This window comes from Doryrhamphus excisus, linkage group LG5 (genome assembly GCF_037039965.1).
Source record: "Doryrhamphus excisus strain RoL-2023G ecotype Guam linkage group LG5, RoL_Dexc_Guam_v1.1, whole genome shotgun sequence".
NCBI lineage: Eukaryota > Metazoa > Chordata > Actinopteri > Syngnathiformes > Syngnathidae > Doryrhamphus > Doryrhamphus excisus.
The window spans coordinates 718593-735903 of record NC_136361.1 but is presented as its reverse complement, the minus strand read 5'-3'; the positions used below and the strand labels follow the sequence as shown (position 1 = coordinate 735903).

Sequence of the window (17311 nt, the reverse complement as noted above, 5' to 3'; positions counted from 1 at the left end):
AGCATGAAAGATGACGGCGAGCGGGAATGACCAACAAGCGGCTTTTTCAAGGCTCAATTACGAGTAACTTTTTCATGGCCGCCAACCGTGTCCGAATCAATCCAAGCTTCGGCTCTGATCTGGAATCCATACGTTGGAACGCCGGAGTCCTCACGGCAAGGTGGCGCGGATCATTTCATGCTGCGTGGCCTGGGGGCCCAGCACCTTCATGGCAATGTTCATCTTTCGCACCCCCGCCGTTCGGAGCGTTCACAACGGCTCAATAAGGAAGCTCTGCAGTCGGAGAGTCTATGCCAGCTACGTGTCCAACTACACGCCTCATTCCAAGAAACGTCACTTGCAGGCATGAGGGGCCTTTCAAGGAGGGGGGCAAAGCGGTACCGTTTGATGGACATCAGTACATACTACACAGTAGTTAACGTCTTTAATAAGAAGGAAGTCATAAGTGCTCTACACATACAGCATTCGATTTATGTACAACTCAACAAAAGGACGTTTGTCAGCACATTTAAGACGCGCAGCAACATGGCTGCCACCAGACACACAGACGAGACATTTGTAATTGAGCCTTGATCCAGCTTGTCAAATCGCTCATACCACCAAGAGCGGCCCCCCGGGGGGCCAGGCCACCACTGCCGCGGGGCAGTCGCTTGCATAAGGCACCATTCAGGTCAACAGTGCATTATTACAAAGTATAAAAGAATTCCAAAAAGTGGCCCCCCCACCCGAGGCAGACAACCAATGAGACCAGCAAGCGGTGGTGAAATGAAGGTGCGTGAGGACGATCCGCTTGACGGGAAAAAGGGGAATCATCAAGGCGTTATGTACAATATGGGAACATTTGGACTTTTTAGCTGCACTTTTCTTCCAAGTGTTTGCCGTCCTGATTGGGGTGGAAAGAGGAAAGAAGCATGCGACATGACAGTGGCGTTACATCCTGCTGGTGCTCCGAGCACGCAGCTTACACACGTGGACTACAAACTCTGGAGCTCGTAAAAAAATAAATCAGGCTACATGACACATTGCACATTTAGTAGCTGCACCAAAACACAAATCCAACAATACTCTTACGCTGTGACCACGGGGGTGGCCACCGGGGGGTCGGGGTGACCACGGGGGTGGCCTCACGCCGCAGCCGCCCTGTCCCACAAGGGGGCTACCGCTGGCAGACATTCACAGTGCATTCATGCTCACGTTGCAAAGTACCAGTGTATCAGCTGACCCCCCCCCCCACACACACACACACACCCTACCAACAAAAGCACGCATTTGCTTCCTTGTAATGTTTCTTTTTTCATTTGTGTCTTTGTCATGTGGTGATTTAGTCCTCTGGGTGCAACCTTCAGGGTCCCGGAGGCACTGGGTTCCAGTATGGTGCAAAACAGCATGCTTTGGCTGAAACACTCCCACTTCTCTGCTCTCTGGGACAAGCTCAGCCATGAGACCAAGGTCGGGAGCAGCGGGTTTTCCCCTTCAAAAAAAACCTTTGCCCTCTGATGCGTTGCTTGGTTTGGTGCCCCCCACTTTAGATGTGCCTCTTCATGTGAAGCGCCAAATGGTCAGACCTGGAGAAACATCTGGGGAGGAGCAAGACAAACATTAGTGGGGAAGAGGGAGGTTACTTTCCAAAAAAACATGAGAGATCCGTCCTTCATTGGACGATGATGATCTTTACATGGCTGCAAACAACCAAAGACGACCCCCTCCCCTTCTTGCAGCCGCTCTTGGTTTGAACATTCACCATTTTATTGCTACGTGTCTGTGGCTGCTTTCGTATTGCCCCCCTTATTGTTGGCAGAAATGAATTCCCCAAATTATAGCTGCTAACGTGGAGCAAAAAGACAGCTGACATGCTAACACACGGCAACATACACTACGACATGGCAACACACTAACACATGGCAACACACACACTACGGCATGGTAACAGAAACAACGACAAGGTAACACACGCAACAGGTTATTAACATTAACATGGTAACACACTAAGACATTAACCAGGTAACAATGACACATTGTAACAAGGTAACATACTAAGACAGTGTAACAAGGTAACATACTAAGACGTTGTAACAAGGTAACATACTAAGACGTTGTAACAAGGTAACATACTAAGACGTTGTAACAAGGTAACATACTAAGACGTTGTAACAAGGTAACATACTAAGACGTTGTAACAAGGTAACATACTAAGACATTGTAACAAGGTAACATACTAACACATTGTAACAAGGTAACATACTAACACATTGTAACAAGGTAACATACTAAGACATTGTAACAAGGTAAAATACTAAGACATTGTAACAAGATAACATACTAAGACATTGTAACAAGGTAACATACTAAGACATTGTAACAAGGTAACATACTAAGACATTGTAACAAGGTAACATACTAAGACATTGTAACAAGGTAACATACTAAGACATTGTAACAAGGTAACATACTAAGACATTGTAACAAGGTAACATACTAAGACATTGTAACAAGGTAACATACTAAGACATTGTAACAAGGTAACATACTAAGACATTGTAACAAGGTAACATACTAAGACATTGTAACAAGAACATACTAAGACATTGTAACAAGGTAACACAATGACACATTGTAACAAGGTAACATACTAAGACATTGTAACAAGGTAACATACTAAGACATTGTAACAAGGTAACATACTAAGACATTGTAACAAGGTAACATACTAAGACATTGTAACAAGGTAACATACTAAGACATTGTAACAAGGTAACATACTAAGACATTGTAACAAGGTAACATACTAAGACATTGTAACAAGGTAACACACTCAGACATTGTAACAAGGTAACACACTAAGACATTGTAACAAGGTAACACACTAAGACATTGTAACAAGGTAACATACTAAGACATTGTAACAAGGTAACATACTAAGACATTGTAACAAGGTAACATACTAAGACATTGTAACAAGGTAACATACTAAGACGTTGTAACAAGGTAACACACTAAGACATTGTAACAAGGTAACATACTAAGACGTTGTAACAAGGTAACACACTAAGACATTGTAACAAGGTAACATACTAAGACGTTGTAACAAGGTAACATACTAAGACGTTGTAACAAGGTAACATACTAAGACGTTGTAACAAGGTAACATACTAAGACGTTGTAACAAGGTAACATACTAAGACGTTGTAACAAGGTAACATACTAAGACGTTGTAACAAGGTAACATACTAAGACGTTGTAACAAGGTAACATACTAAGACGTTGTAACAAGGTAACATACTAAGACATTGTAACAAGGTAACATACTAAGACATTGTAACAAGGTAACACACTATACTCTTCAGGTAGTCGTAGAGGACGCTTGGCTTCATCACTTCATGCTGATTGACTAGGTAGGACAGCTCCAGTCAGACTGGAGTTGCGATCAATGAGAACGACAAGGGTGAAAGAACACAGTCAGGCGGGTGCACCTTAGTACCGGATCAGGTCAGTCTTGGTGCTGGTGGAAATTCTCGTCCTTGTTTTGTCCTGACAGGCTAAAACAGGGCTGCGTTGATATCGCCAGCCGTTGGTGTTTTACCATGGCGCTAACATTCATGCTTTGGCTTCCGTCGCCCTTCCGTGGCGGCCTTGTGTGATTGTGCAGATGTGCTCAGAAGCGAGGACACGTGTGTTCCAGTCAGGTGGAGTGGAAGTGGCACGCTATTGGCTGGGAAGGCTTACCTGTCACAGTGGCTGCATTTGAATGGCTTTGCCCCGGTGTGCTTCCTGAAGTGTCTGGTCAGCTCGTCGCTGCGTGCAAAACGCCACTCGCAGCCCTCCCAGGAACACCTGTACGGTTTCTCACCTGCAAATGCCACAAGCAGGTCCTTGATTGACATGGGCATGTTTTGATGGAGCTTATTTTGGTGTTGGCGGCGGCGTGCATTGCATCACAGCCCAAATCAATCGGCCCTCAGAGGCACCGGCATTCCACTCAACCTGTTGGGTGACTCAGGAGTTGCTTTTATTTGGCTGACTGCTACGTGCCTGGAATGCTGCCGCTGATGGACGATGGGATATGCCAAACCCGGGGGAACCCACCCGTGCTATTTCACGCCGCTAAGCTAATAATCCCAAAAAGTGAGCTATGAAGGCCACACAAACGCAGCGGAACCCCCCCATTACCACAGCACCCCCCCCCCCCCGGACCCCTTCAGCCTTTCCCATGCCGAAAGTCAGTCTGTTTAAAAGTGCTTTTATCTCCATGTGCGCCCCCCCCACCCCCCACCCCCGCCCCACCACACCATCTCACTGGGCCAGTCAGTCACATTCCACACAGATGAGGTCACGTTTAGCCTGCACGGCTAATGCTGTGCACCAGCTGAGAGCCCCGTGGACCTTAATGACGTTACACATTGGCCGCTTGCGGGCGCCTGTGAGAGTTAGCAGCTGATTTCACGGATGAAGACGTAAGAACATCAATTCATTCACTTGAGGGGCTCACCTGTATGAGTGCGCTGGTGTGCTTTCAGGTGGGAGCTCTTGGTGTAAACCTTGCGGCAGCCGTTGAACTGACACCGGTGTATCCTCCTCCTGCCGTCGGGAGAAACGTCCCCGCAAGTCATTCCCGTCTTTTCCAAACTCTTTGCCACACCCCCACACTTGGTTTTGGCCGGCAAGTGCAAGTCGCCGTGCGTGCCCACCCAGCCGCCCACCACCCCGCCGGGCTCGGAGTTGGCCTCCGGCGAGGATGGCGGCGTGCTGATGACGGATGGGCTAAATGGTCCAGAGCCTCCCAAGGCCGAGCCCAGAGGGTTGGAGGTAAAGCTGTGCGTGGGTGAGAGCTCCTCCGAACTGTCTGACGCTTCGCTGCTGGCATCCGAATTCACACTGCTGTTGTCAAAAATGGGGCTGTCGTGATTGTCCTCCTCGTGGGGCGCCAGGGGCAACTTGGGGTCAGCTTTGGCCTTGTCCCCGCAGGCCAAGATCAGCTTGCTCCAGAGGTCCTCCTGGGCGTCGAACTTAAGGTCGGAAGTGGAGACGTAAGGCTCGCTCTGTAGATAGCGCTCCAACTCCAAGCATGTCTGAAGCAATGACAGCCACAAAGCACCGTGAGAAAACATGAACTACAAGCCAACCCCTGCAGAGTGGCTGGGGGGGTCTGCCCACACGCCCAAACACGCCCAAACACGCCGTGTGGTGAATGCATGCCTGCAGCAGGGAAAGCGGAGCAGTCGATTATACACTCGCTATGGTATGGCATTGGGTATTAGTATCTCATGGTGTTGTTAGGTACCACCGCAAACACCTTGGAGTGTGATGCATTGCAGCGGGGCAAAGATCCATACTTACCCGTGCAGCTCTCCTACCGGTTAGCAATGTGCAGGTGCAGCTACCGCATGGCAGAGTGCTTTAGCTGGACGCCGGACTCTGGCACCAGAAGCAGGCCTTCTACTCCAGCTCACAACATTGGAGCAGGCCAGCCACTCACTAACGCATTCAGATACCTTTTAAGGAAGTTCCTCCCGCCTATTCAGCTGCTTTTCTTCACATGGACTCACATCCTTCCTCCCTGTGTGTCAAATACCCCCCCCCCCCCCCCCCCACCAGCAACTCTGTGAAAGCTACATCTACTTCATTAGATGCTGCTCAGAGACAGCCACGTTGACCAGGTTCCTGCTGAGGAAATATTCCCTGCAGGCATCTGTCTGCCTAGAAATGCTTCCTGCGTGCCGTTGGGAACTGGAATTGGATCTGGTCTCGTCTTGCACATTCAAACTCAATCCAGACACTTTAAATGTCTGCGCTGTAACTGCGTTTGGAGGCTCATGAGCGTCTGTCCTTGCAGGTTGCTCCAGAGCACAATGGCAGTAATAAGCATATTTATTCTAGCACGCCCACGGTACAGTACGGGCAGAACGGTTCTACTGACTCATGAATTGCTTCGTTTCTAAGTCGGCCAAAACAGCCAGCAATGACGTGCGGACCCGGTTTGGGATTCTGCATGGAGCCCGGCGCCGTTTTGGACTTGCAGCTGTCAGATTTGAACGCTGATCCACTTCCGCACATGTGATGCGAGTGAGAGATGAAGGGATATTCACCTGCTGCCAGTTCTCCTCCAGGGACGGCAAGGCGGAGAAATAGCCCGTGTCGTGAACTATTTGAAGTTCTTGGAAGATGCTGCACATGGGTAGAACATCCATTCCCGGACCGTGTGGAAAATGTTACGAGGGAGGAAAACAAGCCAAAGTGAGAGGGAGCGAAGAGCGTCCCGCTGCTGAGAAGCTTGTTTCCAAGCAAGCCTCCTTCCGTCCCCCTCCTGCTTCTCCTCTCAGCTTTGGCGTGGAAGGTATTTGCAAACACCGCACCGGACTGGATGGGTAACAACTGCGCTCCGCAAACTTCCCTGTTCAAACCTCCAAGCCGGCCCCCCTCCCTCCTCGCGGCGGGATGACGCCGGCTCCATTTGGGCCAATCGGCGGCGAGCTTTGGCCTGCATACCAAATGATATCCCCGCCGGCCAATGGCGGCGACGCCTCGCATTCACGGAGCTCGTTGACTCCTCTGATTGGCGCGTTTGACTCCCAGAGATTCATCGCTGATTGGCCGGTTATTTTTAGCCACGTATATAAGCTCGGAGGGCGGCTGTCCGCTAGCTCCAGTCTGCTGTGTTGCGAGCAGCGCGTTTGACCACAGATAGCGTATTTGAGCCCAAACTGCCTCGGCTGAAAAATGTTTCTCAACTCACTCGTTCTCTGCTCTTCAAGTAACACTTGTCACACCGGCAGCTCACCAAGCTGTGGCGGGCGGGTGCGTTTGTTGACATTTGTGTCTAAACTTTCACCTCTTCCTGTCTTGACACACTGGCCGCTAGAATGAAGGCACATGTGATTTGTGTGATTATTTGTGACATACAATTCTAAAGTGTTGTCAGGTCCAGGCACAGCAGTTGTGTTGCTCACAGGTTGCTTTAGTTCTATCCAAAGAAAAATAGACCGAGAAATGCCGCTGACTGTGACACATCACACTGGCACTGAAGGTGTTGTCACTCACTCCACACATCAGCAGGCCATGGTCCACGGACCAAGCCATGGAAGGCCTACCACAATCATGGGGCGCTTCATCAAGAGCTGTGTGTATGTCGTCCATCTTGCTATGCATACCCAGTGGGTACGTTCGATGATGAAATGCCATTTGGGGGATTTATTTCCATGCTTACCTGCTGGACAGGATGAGGTTGCTGCTGTCCATGGAATGTGTGGGCTGTTTCCAAGGAATACTGTGTAGTTGTCTTTGTAAAGGTTGCTTTTGTTAACGGTTGCATTTCCCCTCATTTAATTGGACATGCGCCAAGGTGGACAGACACAGGAGCATGACGGGTTACAATATTTGGTTTGATTAAAATATGGGAAGTTTGGCTTGGTGCAGGTTTGGACCAAATCGACCAGCCTTGGTCCAAACCACCTGGCAAAGGAGCCAAACGTATTCCCAGGCAGCGTGAGAGAAGCTCTTGGTCTTTGTGTTTGTAAGAATGAACGTTAGGAGGCCATGATGGTGTTGAATGTAAGACTTGGGAATTAGGATGAGGACAGGACCGATAGAAGAGGGTTAAAGTCATGTGTCCCTCGTAAATCCTCCATTATTTTTGGTTGAGGGTGAGCCTAGAAAATCTCCCTAGCTTGCAGTTTTGCCGAGGAGTCTTGCTTCCGCCCTCCGTGACTGGAAGTGACCCAAGTGTAGTTTGAATAGTTGTTCAGTTTATCACTCTGTGTATCGTGTCGTGAGTGACGCTTCCGCTTGTAACATTCCATGACATACTTGTCATCCCAAACATTCCCTTATCATTTCCTGTGCCGCGTACCTCGAGGCCCGGCTTCCTGCAGATATTGCGCAAGTCCCGAGCGTGAGGTTGGATCCGACCTGGCGCACCAGACAAACTAGTCGCACAAGAGCCACATTGTCTCCCAAGTGGCAGTATTTTGTGCCAGCGGCTAAGTAGACAACTGAGCATCCTTTGTGCTGCTCTCAGCTGGGAGGCCGTATTTGTCACCCACGGCATCTGATGTAGTCATATGGTGGTGGGACGTCTTGTTCAGCCTGGAGCCGGACTGCGCTGAAGAATTCCACTTTGCTTTTATGTTTGAAAAGGGCCTATTCATGATGTCCTTGTAGAACTCAATAGACGGTCTGATGTGAAAAGTGTCCATTTAAAGGAGCCGCTGAACTCCTTTTGTCAGCGCATGAAATGTAGCAGAACGCATGACCACTCATTGCACAATAATGTCCGCTCCTTAATCATGCATTTTCCACGTTGCCGAGGCGTCCGCTGTACGTGTTTGATGAATAGCAGAGCACACATTGGGGTCCCACTGGTGCTGCTCTCCAGTAATCGCCTCCTTCACCAGGCTTCTGAGATGAAGCATTTGGAGAATGCACCGGGTCCTTGCATGGCCCTTTTATCTGGGAAGGCCAGGTCTGCAGCTTTATCATCGTTATGTAATCCCACAGCCGCAAGTAGCCGCAAGGAAAGAGCAATTACGGGATGACCCATTTAATGCATCACTGTCAGTCCAATCAGTGAGTTGTTCCGTGGACTTTTTTGGTACAGTTCAGAGACATTGGACCTCCCCGCTCCCTGCATGGGTACAAAGTCAATGGCGTGTGTTCCGCAACACGCCAGTGCAACTATTTGTACATTCTCCCATTTATCTTGGACTTTCAGATTGCTTGCAGCGCAACAGATGACATGAAGCACATAAACGGAGGCGGCATACATGGCCACAAGGAGACGAATGGCTTGTGAGCATCCAAGCGCTGCATTTAATGACCTGATCCACTTAGCTGGAGTGATCAGGTCAGTGCCATTTAACAACTGTATCCATAAAAGATCATAAAAGATCACGAGCAAAGGTCACCAGTGGATGTCTAGTCATTCACCGAGGCGAGCACACGTCACTGACCAATGACAAACAAGTATTCATTTCTTTCTTTTTCCTTATTTTTTCTTCTTTCCTGAGAAATCATGTTTTTCATGACATGAGAGGAGTACATTTGGAGATCCATACAATGAGGAAAGTAAGCATATGATTTCCTGTGGATGCGGAAGTTTAACCTCTTGGACAGTCCATGGTTTTCTAGATTTTCTAGTTGGTAAGCCATTTGTATTGCGTTGATCCCTACCAACCAGGAAGACACCCCCATGAGTCCTGAGGGACTGGACTAGACTAGAGGAGCAAGGAGAAGGAGCATTATTGATCAATGGGAGAATTCCAACATAAGCGTTCACCTGCTGGGGTCGGAGGTGACAATGGCAAGGGAGGGGCCGCTTGATGATGCCAGTGGAGTTGGGAGCACAGCCAGCAAGAAAAAGGTCCCCCCTGCTCAACATGTACAGACCCGTCAGCTCACCCGGCCGGCACGTGTCTGGAGGCGGAGAAATGGCCGACGCGACACGTTGACCGTCTGTGTGGCCCCACAATGAGCATATTTCAAAAGGCAGACTGAGGGCGTCTTTTAGGGCTCCCGTATCCGGAGGCTGTTTGTGTGTATTGTACTGGACCCGTGACATCCTGGAGTATTTGGGGAGGGTTGAAGCAGGTTGAAAGAAGATCAGCTTGGCAATGAGCGGACGTGTGCATTTAGCCTTTTTGTTTAGGAGGGCAGTGCCAACTTTATTGCTCAATGTTTATGCAGGCATGACGGATGGCCAAATAAAGCGTTGCTCATTATTTCCACGTTTAAGTATCACAAGGCTGGTTAGTAACGAGGTGCATTGCTATTGATAGAGATGCATTGCCCTCTGCGGGGGCTCTGTGGGGGCTCTGCGGGGGCACTGGAATTTGTCCAGGCTTAAATAAAATGAAAATAAAAGTCATTGATTGGAAATCAATGCACGTATATCATTCACGCTTTTGTTAAAAGGAGAAATGGATGGAGAGCGAGACAGGATGGGGGAAGAAAAAGAGGTTCTGGAAAATCAATATTCATTCAAATCATAAATCAGAATCGAGTCAGCGCTTGCAGGGAGGGAAGATAATCATTGGCCTGGTTTTGGATTACCTACTTGGCAAGGCTGAGCCTTGTCCAGCCTGCAAATATGCCCCACCCCCCGCCCCCCCACCCCAAACACACACATGCAGGAACATGAACAATGAGATCCCCTCATTGGAATGCAGTAATGCTCCAATGCGGCGGCGGCCTCACGTCTTGGCTGTCAGGCCACGTCTGGGGACAGATCAACGTGTGTATACTCTGGGCTGCTTGGTGTCACGTCCATCAGTCACCGACCTGGCTCTTGACCTTGAAGATGAAGAGTGGTGCCCCCATGCACGGGACACGGCCATCCGTCAGCAGGCGCTTGTCGGGTTCGGCGATGGAGCTTCACGAGTTGTTTGCGGCCTTGCATTCAGAACACGCTGATACATTGAGAGGGAAATCGATATTGTCTACCTCCAATATGATGAAGGATTTGGGATTCCTGCCGCACCCTGCCAACATTCAATCTTTATTTGGGAGTGACTCATCAACAGGGAAACATGCACGTGGTGCGGAACTATATAGTGGCGGAAACACACGTATTTAGTTGGCTTTCACGCGGTTGACAAGTCAACAGAAGCAGCAGGAAGTAGCAGAGCATATTTCAGTTTGTAAACTTCCCACAGGGAGGAAGCACGTTGCGTTCTGCATTCTGTCCTCTTGGATTCGGGCTGAAGTGGCGTTTACCCTGCGAGACGTGCAACGTTTGCCGAGTGTGTTGTCATCTTCTTTGACATTGCTCCCGATGGCGTCTGTCAGACTTTGAAAACAGTTCAAATGGAAACTATGTGCTGTCAGGTGTTTGAATGTAGCGGCTAGCATGTTAGCTGCACCTTATGTATTGTGTAGTAGCCATTGCAGTACAAGCAGGGTGATTTCAAAGCAAATCAAATCCATCATGTCTGTGTACTTCAATGAGACAGGACACAAGGAAGCCATTCCTAATACGGTACTTTCCGGACTATAATCTTTTTTTATAGGTTGGCTGTTCCTGCGACTTATACTCCAGAGCGACTTGGAAATGAAAAAAATCTGTTTATCTGTTCATGTTTATTTTTGTTTAGCTGAATAAGCATTGTGTTAGCATATGCTACACCTATTCGGCCTGTTCTCTATTCTTTTATTGTTAGAACTCGCCTTCCAAGAGGACCTAATGTTTTGGTCAAGTAGTTTGGAAAATAAATTACCCGCAAAAAATGCGACTTATACTCCAGTGCGACTTATGTATGTTTTTTTAACCTAATTGTGCAGTTTTGGCCTTGTGCGACTTATACTCCGGAGCGACTTATAGTCCAGAAAATCCGGTCAATCCAGCTCGCCGTGAGGGTCATGTCCTTCTGACCATAGCAAGAGTGTCTTATATAAAACGAGTAGTTTCCTTATGTACAGCACATGCACTCTCCCTGGCCCGTGTGCACGTAGAATTGCAGTGGTGCACAAATACATTGTGGTGGCAGATCTGAAAGGGGCTGGAAAATCAGTGGGACAGTTCAATAGTGGGGTGGTGCATTCAGGGGTTGCATGTTGTTTTTCCTTCCATTAATGCCAGCAGTGTGAGCTTAGCACGTTATATTTGCTGATGGAATGTGGCCTATTTGATGATTTTCTGCCAGCCTCTGTGGGAACCAGTGCTCTGGGGGGGGGGGGGGGGGGGTGTTATTGAGGCCACGGTGCAAACAGAGAGCCAAGCCACTGATTAGCCAACTGGGATGCAGTCATTGTACACATTCTGTGGGAGCGAGCGTGAATGGGTGGGCCCGTGCGGGTGGGGGCGGGACTATGGTCAGGTTACCATGACCATGAGTTTAACGTGGTTGTGAGGGACAGACTATCGCCTATCACCCACTGGTGGAGTGCCTGCGGATGCATTCTTTGACCGTGAGTCATCCCAGCACAGTTTCACTGCAGCAAACGCACCACCTTTACTCACAGGCTCGTCACCCCTGCCACACCGGGGGCTCGTTGTCTCACCTGGACTGGATGGTGTCTGGAATGCTATCGCGTAGGGAAATAAAAGAAAGGGAATGGAGGCATGGAGGGTAGTGTTATATGGTGTACACTTCTGGAGTAGCAATTGTTGAATTCCACACATTCTGATCTAGGAGGCCCCCAAAAATGTAGCCTCTTGATCAACAATAACAAGGATGTATTTGGTGACGGCAGCGATCTTAACAAGAGCAGTAGTGTACACAATGGTGTACTCGGGCGGAAGCAGTACACGCAACTTCGAGACCTTCAGTCACAGCCAAGATTCCATGTCATTCGGCATGGAAGTGTCAAGTCTGATTCCTTGGCTCGTGTCCGTAGTCGACTAATAGTGCCTTTTATTTTTCCTGGTGATTTCCTGACAAACACATTTGCCTCTTTCTCCTCCTCGGCGACAGCCGTCGGATAAAGCAAACGCAGGAAGTGTGCCTTTATTTTCACTTTCTGTTGATTTAGCGACACGCAAAGCAGTCGCCGTAGCTCAATCTTCATCACATGACTCCACTGCCGCCACCCCCCCCCCCCCCCCCCCCCGGCTGCATCCACCAGAGCATTGATGAGAAGTTGAACGGCCATGGAAAAGGGAAGTGGTGCATTTGCACCCCGACTGAAGTGTGTAATGCGTGATCATCTGTTTCCGAGTGGAAAAGCACCATGAGTCAGCCTTTGGTCATCACAGGATCCACCCCTTTGTGAGTGTAGTTCATCATCATTGTGTCTTAGTCAGGAAAGCTGATCAGCCAGCGCTAATTCCGTGTGTGAACTTTGGGAAGCTGCGGTGTATCGGAAACACATCAGCTCTCCCGCACCTTTTGCTAAGGTCGTGACTTTTAAAGGTTGAGTCCAAACGCAGGCTTTGTTGACTCAGCGGCTGTCTGTACATTAGGACACACATGGCGGGCAGCCTAACAGCCCGCTGTTGCCAAGGTGACCAATCCTATCCCTATGACCTCACCTAGGTAAGGTTGTTGAACTTTGAACGGTTATGTCATTTGTTTGATCTGTGTGTCATTGGCACTTCCTGTCAAAGGCCCCCCCCCCTTTCCTGCAGTTCACCTGGCCCGTCTTTCTATCAGTACACACGTCTAGTTCTAGTACACACACTGTACACCGACACCTCAGCCGTTGATCAATAAATCAATGAACCGCACAATAAATCAAAGCAGCCTTGATACGATATCGACATGACATCGCCACGTTAGCTTCACTCTGTCTCCACACGGGTGCGTCGGGGTGGCGCTCTGATTGCTGTGTCGCTTTGTTTGCCCATCATCCTCGGTCCTTATGTGAACCATGAGCACATTCTTTGTGCCTTCTAACAAGAGAAGAGGAGTCTGTACGAGCTAGCTAACAATAAACATCATGAGCGGTACTTATTTTGACTATAGCCCTGACTAAATCTCAAAACGCCAACTGTCCCATTTCCATTAGTGACCCGTATAGTAGCAACTAACCCCAAAAATATACATTTATCTGTCCGAGTAACGCGACGCCTGGCCCGCCGCTCGTCTCAGCACACTCACAGACGGACATTGGACGTTGTCCACCTGGGCTCCTGGCCTAAATCAAAGCGCAAGGAAAAACATTTCCCTCATGTGAAATATGAACACACATTTCTGTGGCTTTTCTGTGCATTCTCCTGAGAGACAAGGAGTTAATACGAGCTAGCTAACAATGCACACCACAGGGAGTGACCTATTTCCACTATGAAGCCCTGTACAAAAACTTTTGACAAGGTTTCATCATTTGATATCCATGCTGTGGAAGTACTTAGACAACAACGTGTACTCACAGAACCGAGCTGTTCGATGGTTTCAAACTTTAGGATTCTGCTGGGAGGCTCCGGCGTACCCCACAAGCCTAGTGAGGATGGGCGGTCTAGACCAGGGGTGGGCAAACTTTTTGACTGGTGGGCCGCATTGATTTAACAAAATTGACGGGGGGGCCACACTCGATATTTTACACGAAACAGTCCAGCTGGAATTATTGTATCTGTAAAAGTGTCATGCAATCTGCTTTATGGGCACTTTGAGATCATTTATTTGATGTAAAGTAAGTTATACATTTATAATAATAAATTGATTATATTATATGTTATTATTATTATTATTTGTATTTGGAAAGATTCCAGTCAGTCCTCATGGACACTTCATACTCAACAAGCAGGATCCAAACTAGCAAACTGCTGTCAGTGCTGCTCCAGCTTTTTCTAAAATGGTGCATTCAGGTGCCTCACTTAACTCCTGGGACACAGGTTGCCGCTGCATTCAAAGACACTTGTAAATGACAGCAATGTCAGCCACACATGCCCACGTAGCCCAAAGTAGCTGGTATTTAGATGTTAGAGATGTTCCACTTCTAACAGGCATCAATGTCAAACAAAGCTTCGCCATGATTGGTCAACCTTGCCTTCTCTTTGCTATCAACTGAACCCATAGCCACCCTGAGTCCAGCTTCAATGAGGTCTATCGAATAAAAGATATGTAGGATGATAACCGATGTATTTATCAGCGCTCATGGCAACCTTTATCCTCATGTGACCATAAATACATCGTTCACCCATGAATGATATGAATATCAGTTGATGTTTTTGATGCCGGGCTGGGTGAATAACAAGAGTGAGAACGACAGCGAGTGGGGTACCAGCGCCAGCTCCTAATTGGTCATTCTCTGCTGGAGACTCGAGCATACCACCCTGGCTTCTGCACGCCGCCTCTTCTTCTCGCCGCCTCCCGCAAAGTTTGGCGCTGAGGCTGCTTTTTCTGGAGGAGCTTTAGCAAAGGAGTTCTAACATCGGCCCACGGCAGCCTGGCCCACGCTCACAATTCATTAGCAGCCCCGAGACATTCCGGGACTTTCCATACCTAGGTGTGGCATGCGGGTCGCTGTGGCCCCATGTCATCCTCACGCCATCAGCGCTGCACAACAGGCCCTGATGGCGGCCCGCTGACCAGCATGCTTTAACCTTACCTTCCAGCCCCCCCCCCTAAGCCGGTGAGTTGACCCACTCCCACCACGGGCTCATAGTGCAGCCTCAAGCACTCGCCCCACAAGCATGCTAGAAGGGTCCAGTGGCGGGGGGGCGTAATGCTGGGTGACATTGACAGTGTGATGTTTGCACTGTGCAGGTGGGATCCAATCCAGGGAGAAATCTATTTCCTTCAAAAGCCAAACAGACGGAAATAACATCCTGACATGCAATCAGGCTCCAACTGCACTTTGGGAGGATCGCAATTAGCATCTGTCATTTTCAAGACGTTTCCTTTTTGTACCCCCCCCCCCCCCCCCATTTCACGTTTTTGACTTCAGACTATCACAAGGTCAGATAGAAGCGATAGCCGAGGCCAGCGTTGGAACCTCTCAGCCGTATGCGGTAATTACTGGTGTCCTTGATATTTGATGTGAAACGGGGACGGTGACCTTTAGTGTTTGCCTGTTAGCCACCCCTCCTCCTCTCGCTGCCCCTGCCCTCCATCGGCCACCCCTCCTCCCTGCCCCCGCACGGAACACAAGAGGCTCACTTTGCAGGGATGTGTGAAGTGTGCTTACGTGACGCCTGGTGCCCTGAGACGTGCTTGAACATCCATCCACTTACAGCAGCGCTGAGCAGTCAGGGCCAGCAAGGCCTTCTCTGCAGGCCTAAACACTCACCTACATCTACAAATGGAAATGTACCAATGTCATTTCATTTTGTAGGCTGCGCTGCTCAGTGTGTGCGCTTGTGTGCAGGCATCGGGACATCGGGCAGACAGGAGGTGTGGAGATCATGGACGCCCAGCCCAACATGGATGGAAGCAGGATGCTGCCATGTGCACGGATGCGTGCATGCCACATCCACTCCGTTGGCATCTGGGATGGTTTTTCTAGCCGAGGAGGAGAAATCACCTTTGAGATAGAAAGTTCATGTCTTGGTGTGTCAGCGATGTCCTTTTCCAACCAACGTGGACATGGGTGGTTCCTCCTGCTGGTTCCAGCCATTCAGATGAAAGAGAAACAAGGCAGTCCAAGCATTTTTCCAATGACGGTATCTGCAGCATCTTGGAGTATTTCTTGGAGTATTTCCATGTCTATGTAGACGCTATACCATTGCAGTATTCTTCCTACCAAGAAAGCGCTACTAGTTTTAAGTCCATGGTGTACGTAAAGTATCTTTTTATTGTCCATGTGATGCTCTGACTGTACATGCTGATGATTTGATGTACTCACCACCATTTGACCAGGACCAGTGGCTGTGGTCAACCTCTGGTACACACATGTACACATTGGTAAACTGCACATGTTCTTTCTCTCTCTTTCTGTCTGTCTGTCTCTCTGTCTGTCTCTCTGTCTGTCTCTCAGCTGTGATTAAAGCGTTGAGCATGTTGGTCACACAGCCAGGGGATCTGGAAGATGTGGATTCTCCGTTTGGGAATCTCTGTGTGGCATTCCCATGTTCTACCCGTGTGTGCCTCGCTTTCTCTCGGTAGTCCAAAAGTATGCGTGTTAGGTTAAAGGGAGAGTCTAAACTGTCCCAAGTATGAATGTGGTTGTTCATTGGTGCCCTGCCTCTTGGCCAAAGTCAGCTGGGATAGGCTCCAGCACACCCCGCGACCCTTGTGAGGGTAAGGGCCGTAGACGATGGATGGAGTCTGCATGTTCTCCCCATGCCCGCGTGGGGGGCTTTTCTCCGGCTTTCCTCCCACATTCCCAAAACATGCCAGTTAGCTTCATTTGGGGACTCCAAATTTTCCATAGGTGTGAATGGTCAGAATTATGTCAGCTGGGATAGGCTCCAGCATACCCCCTGACCCTTGTGAGGGTAAAGGGCGTAAAAACAGGATGGATGGATGGATGGATGGGTGGATGGGAAATGCAAAATGTTTTCCAGGTGCTACACACGGATGAGTGGTTGGACGGCCAGCTTAGTGGGTAACATTCTGTCGCGCCACCCCAGCCAAATGTTGCAGTATATGTACTGTGTGTGTGTGTACTCTAGATACTAGATGGGCACAGACAGGTCTGGTTGTCTGGACGGTCTAGTCGGTAGCCCCGCTGACTTTGGACTAGGGGCCATCAGGGCCAATAGGAACATTCTGTCAACAAGGACGAGCGTCAGATAAGAATTAGCCAAGTGTGGATGTATGGCGGCCCACACGGTGTCTGCCGCTGGCTGTGGAACAGGAGACCCGTTTCTGGTCTTGGTCAGGGTCAACATTAGCGTCCGGTCAACTGGATAATAGGGGACGCTTTTATTCCCGAATTGGAATAGATATAGATGCACGGAGAACTGTCCCAGCGTGGCTGGCTGGACAGCTGGGTGGATAATGCC

The 17311-nt window shown here is 49.1% G+C and overlaps 1 protein-coding gene across 1 annotated transcript; it reads right to left on the bottom strand.

Moving 5' to 3' along the window:
* Nucleotides 1-451: 451 nt before the first annotated feature.
* On the bottom strand, nucleotides 452-6394 carry klf6a (Kruppel like factor 6a). The gene is made up of 4 exons (XM_058060633.2): nucleotides 6084-6394; nucleotides 4487-5066; nucleotides 3724-3847; nucleotides 452-1577 (listed from the first exon to the last, which is right to left on the bottom strand). Exons 1-4 carry the CDS (start codon nucleotides 6183-6185, stop codon nucleotides 1526-1528), a joined length of 858 nt encoding a protein of 285 aa, XP_057916616.2. The 5' UTR covers nucleotides 6186-6394; the 3' UTR covers nucleotides 452-1525.
* Between the last annotated feature and the right edge of the window lie 10917 nt (nucleotides 6395-17311).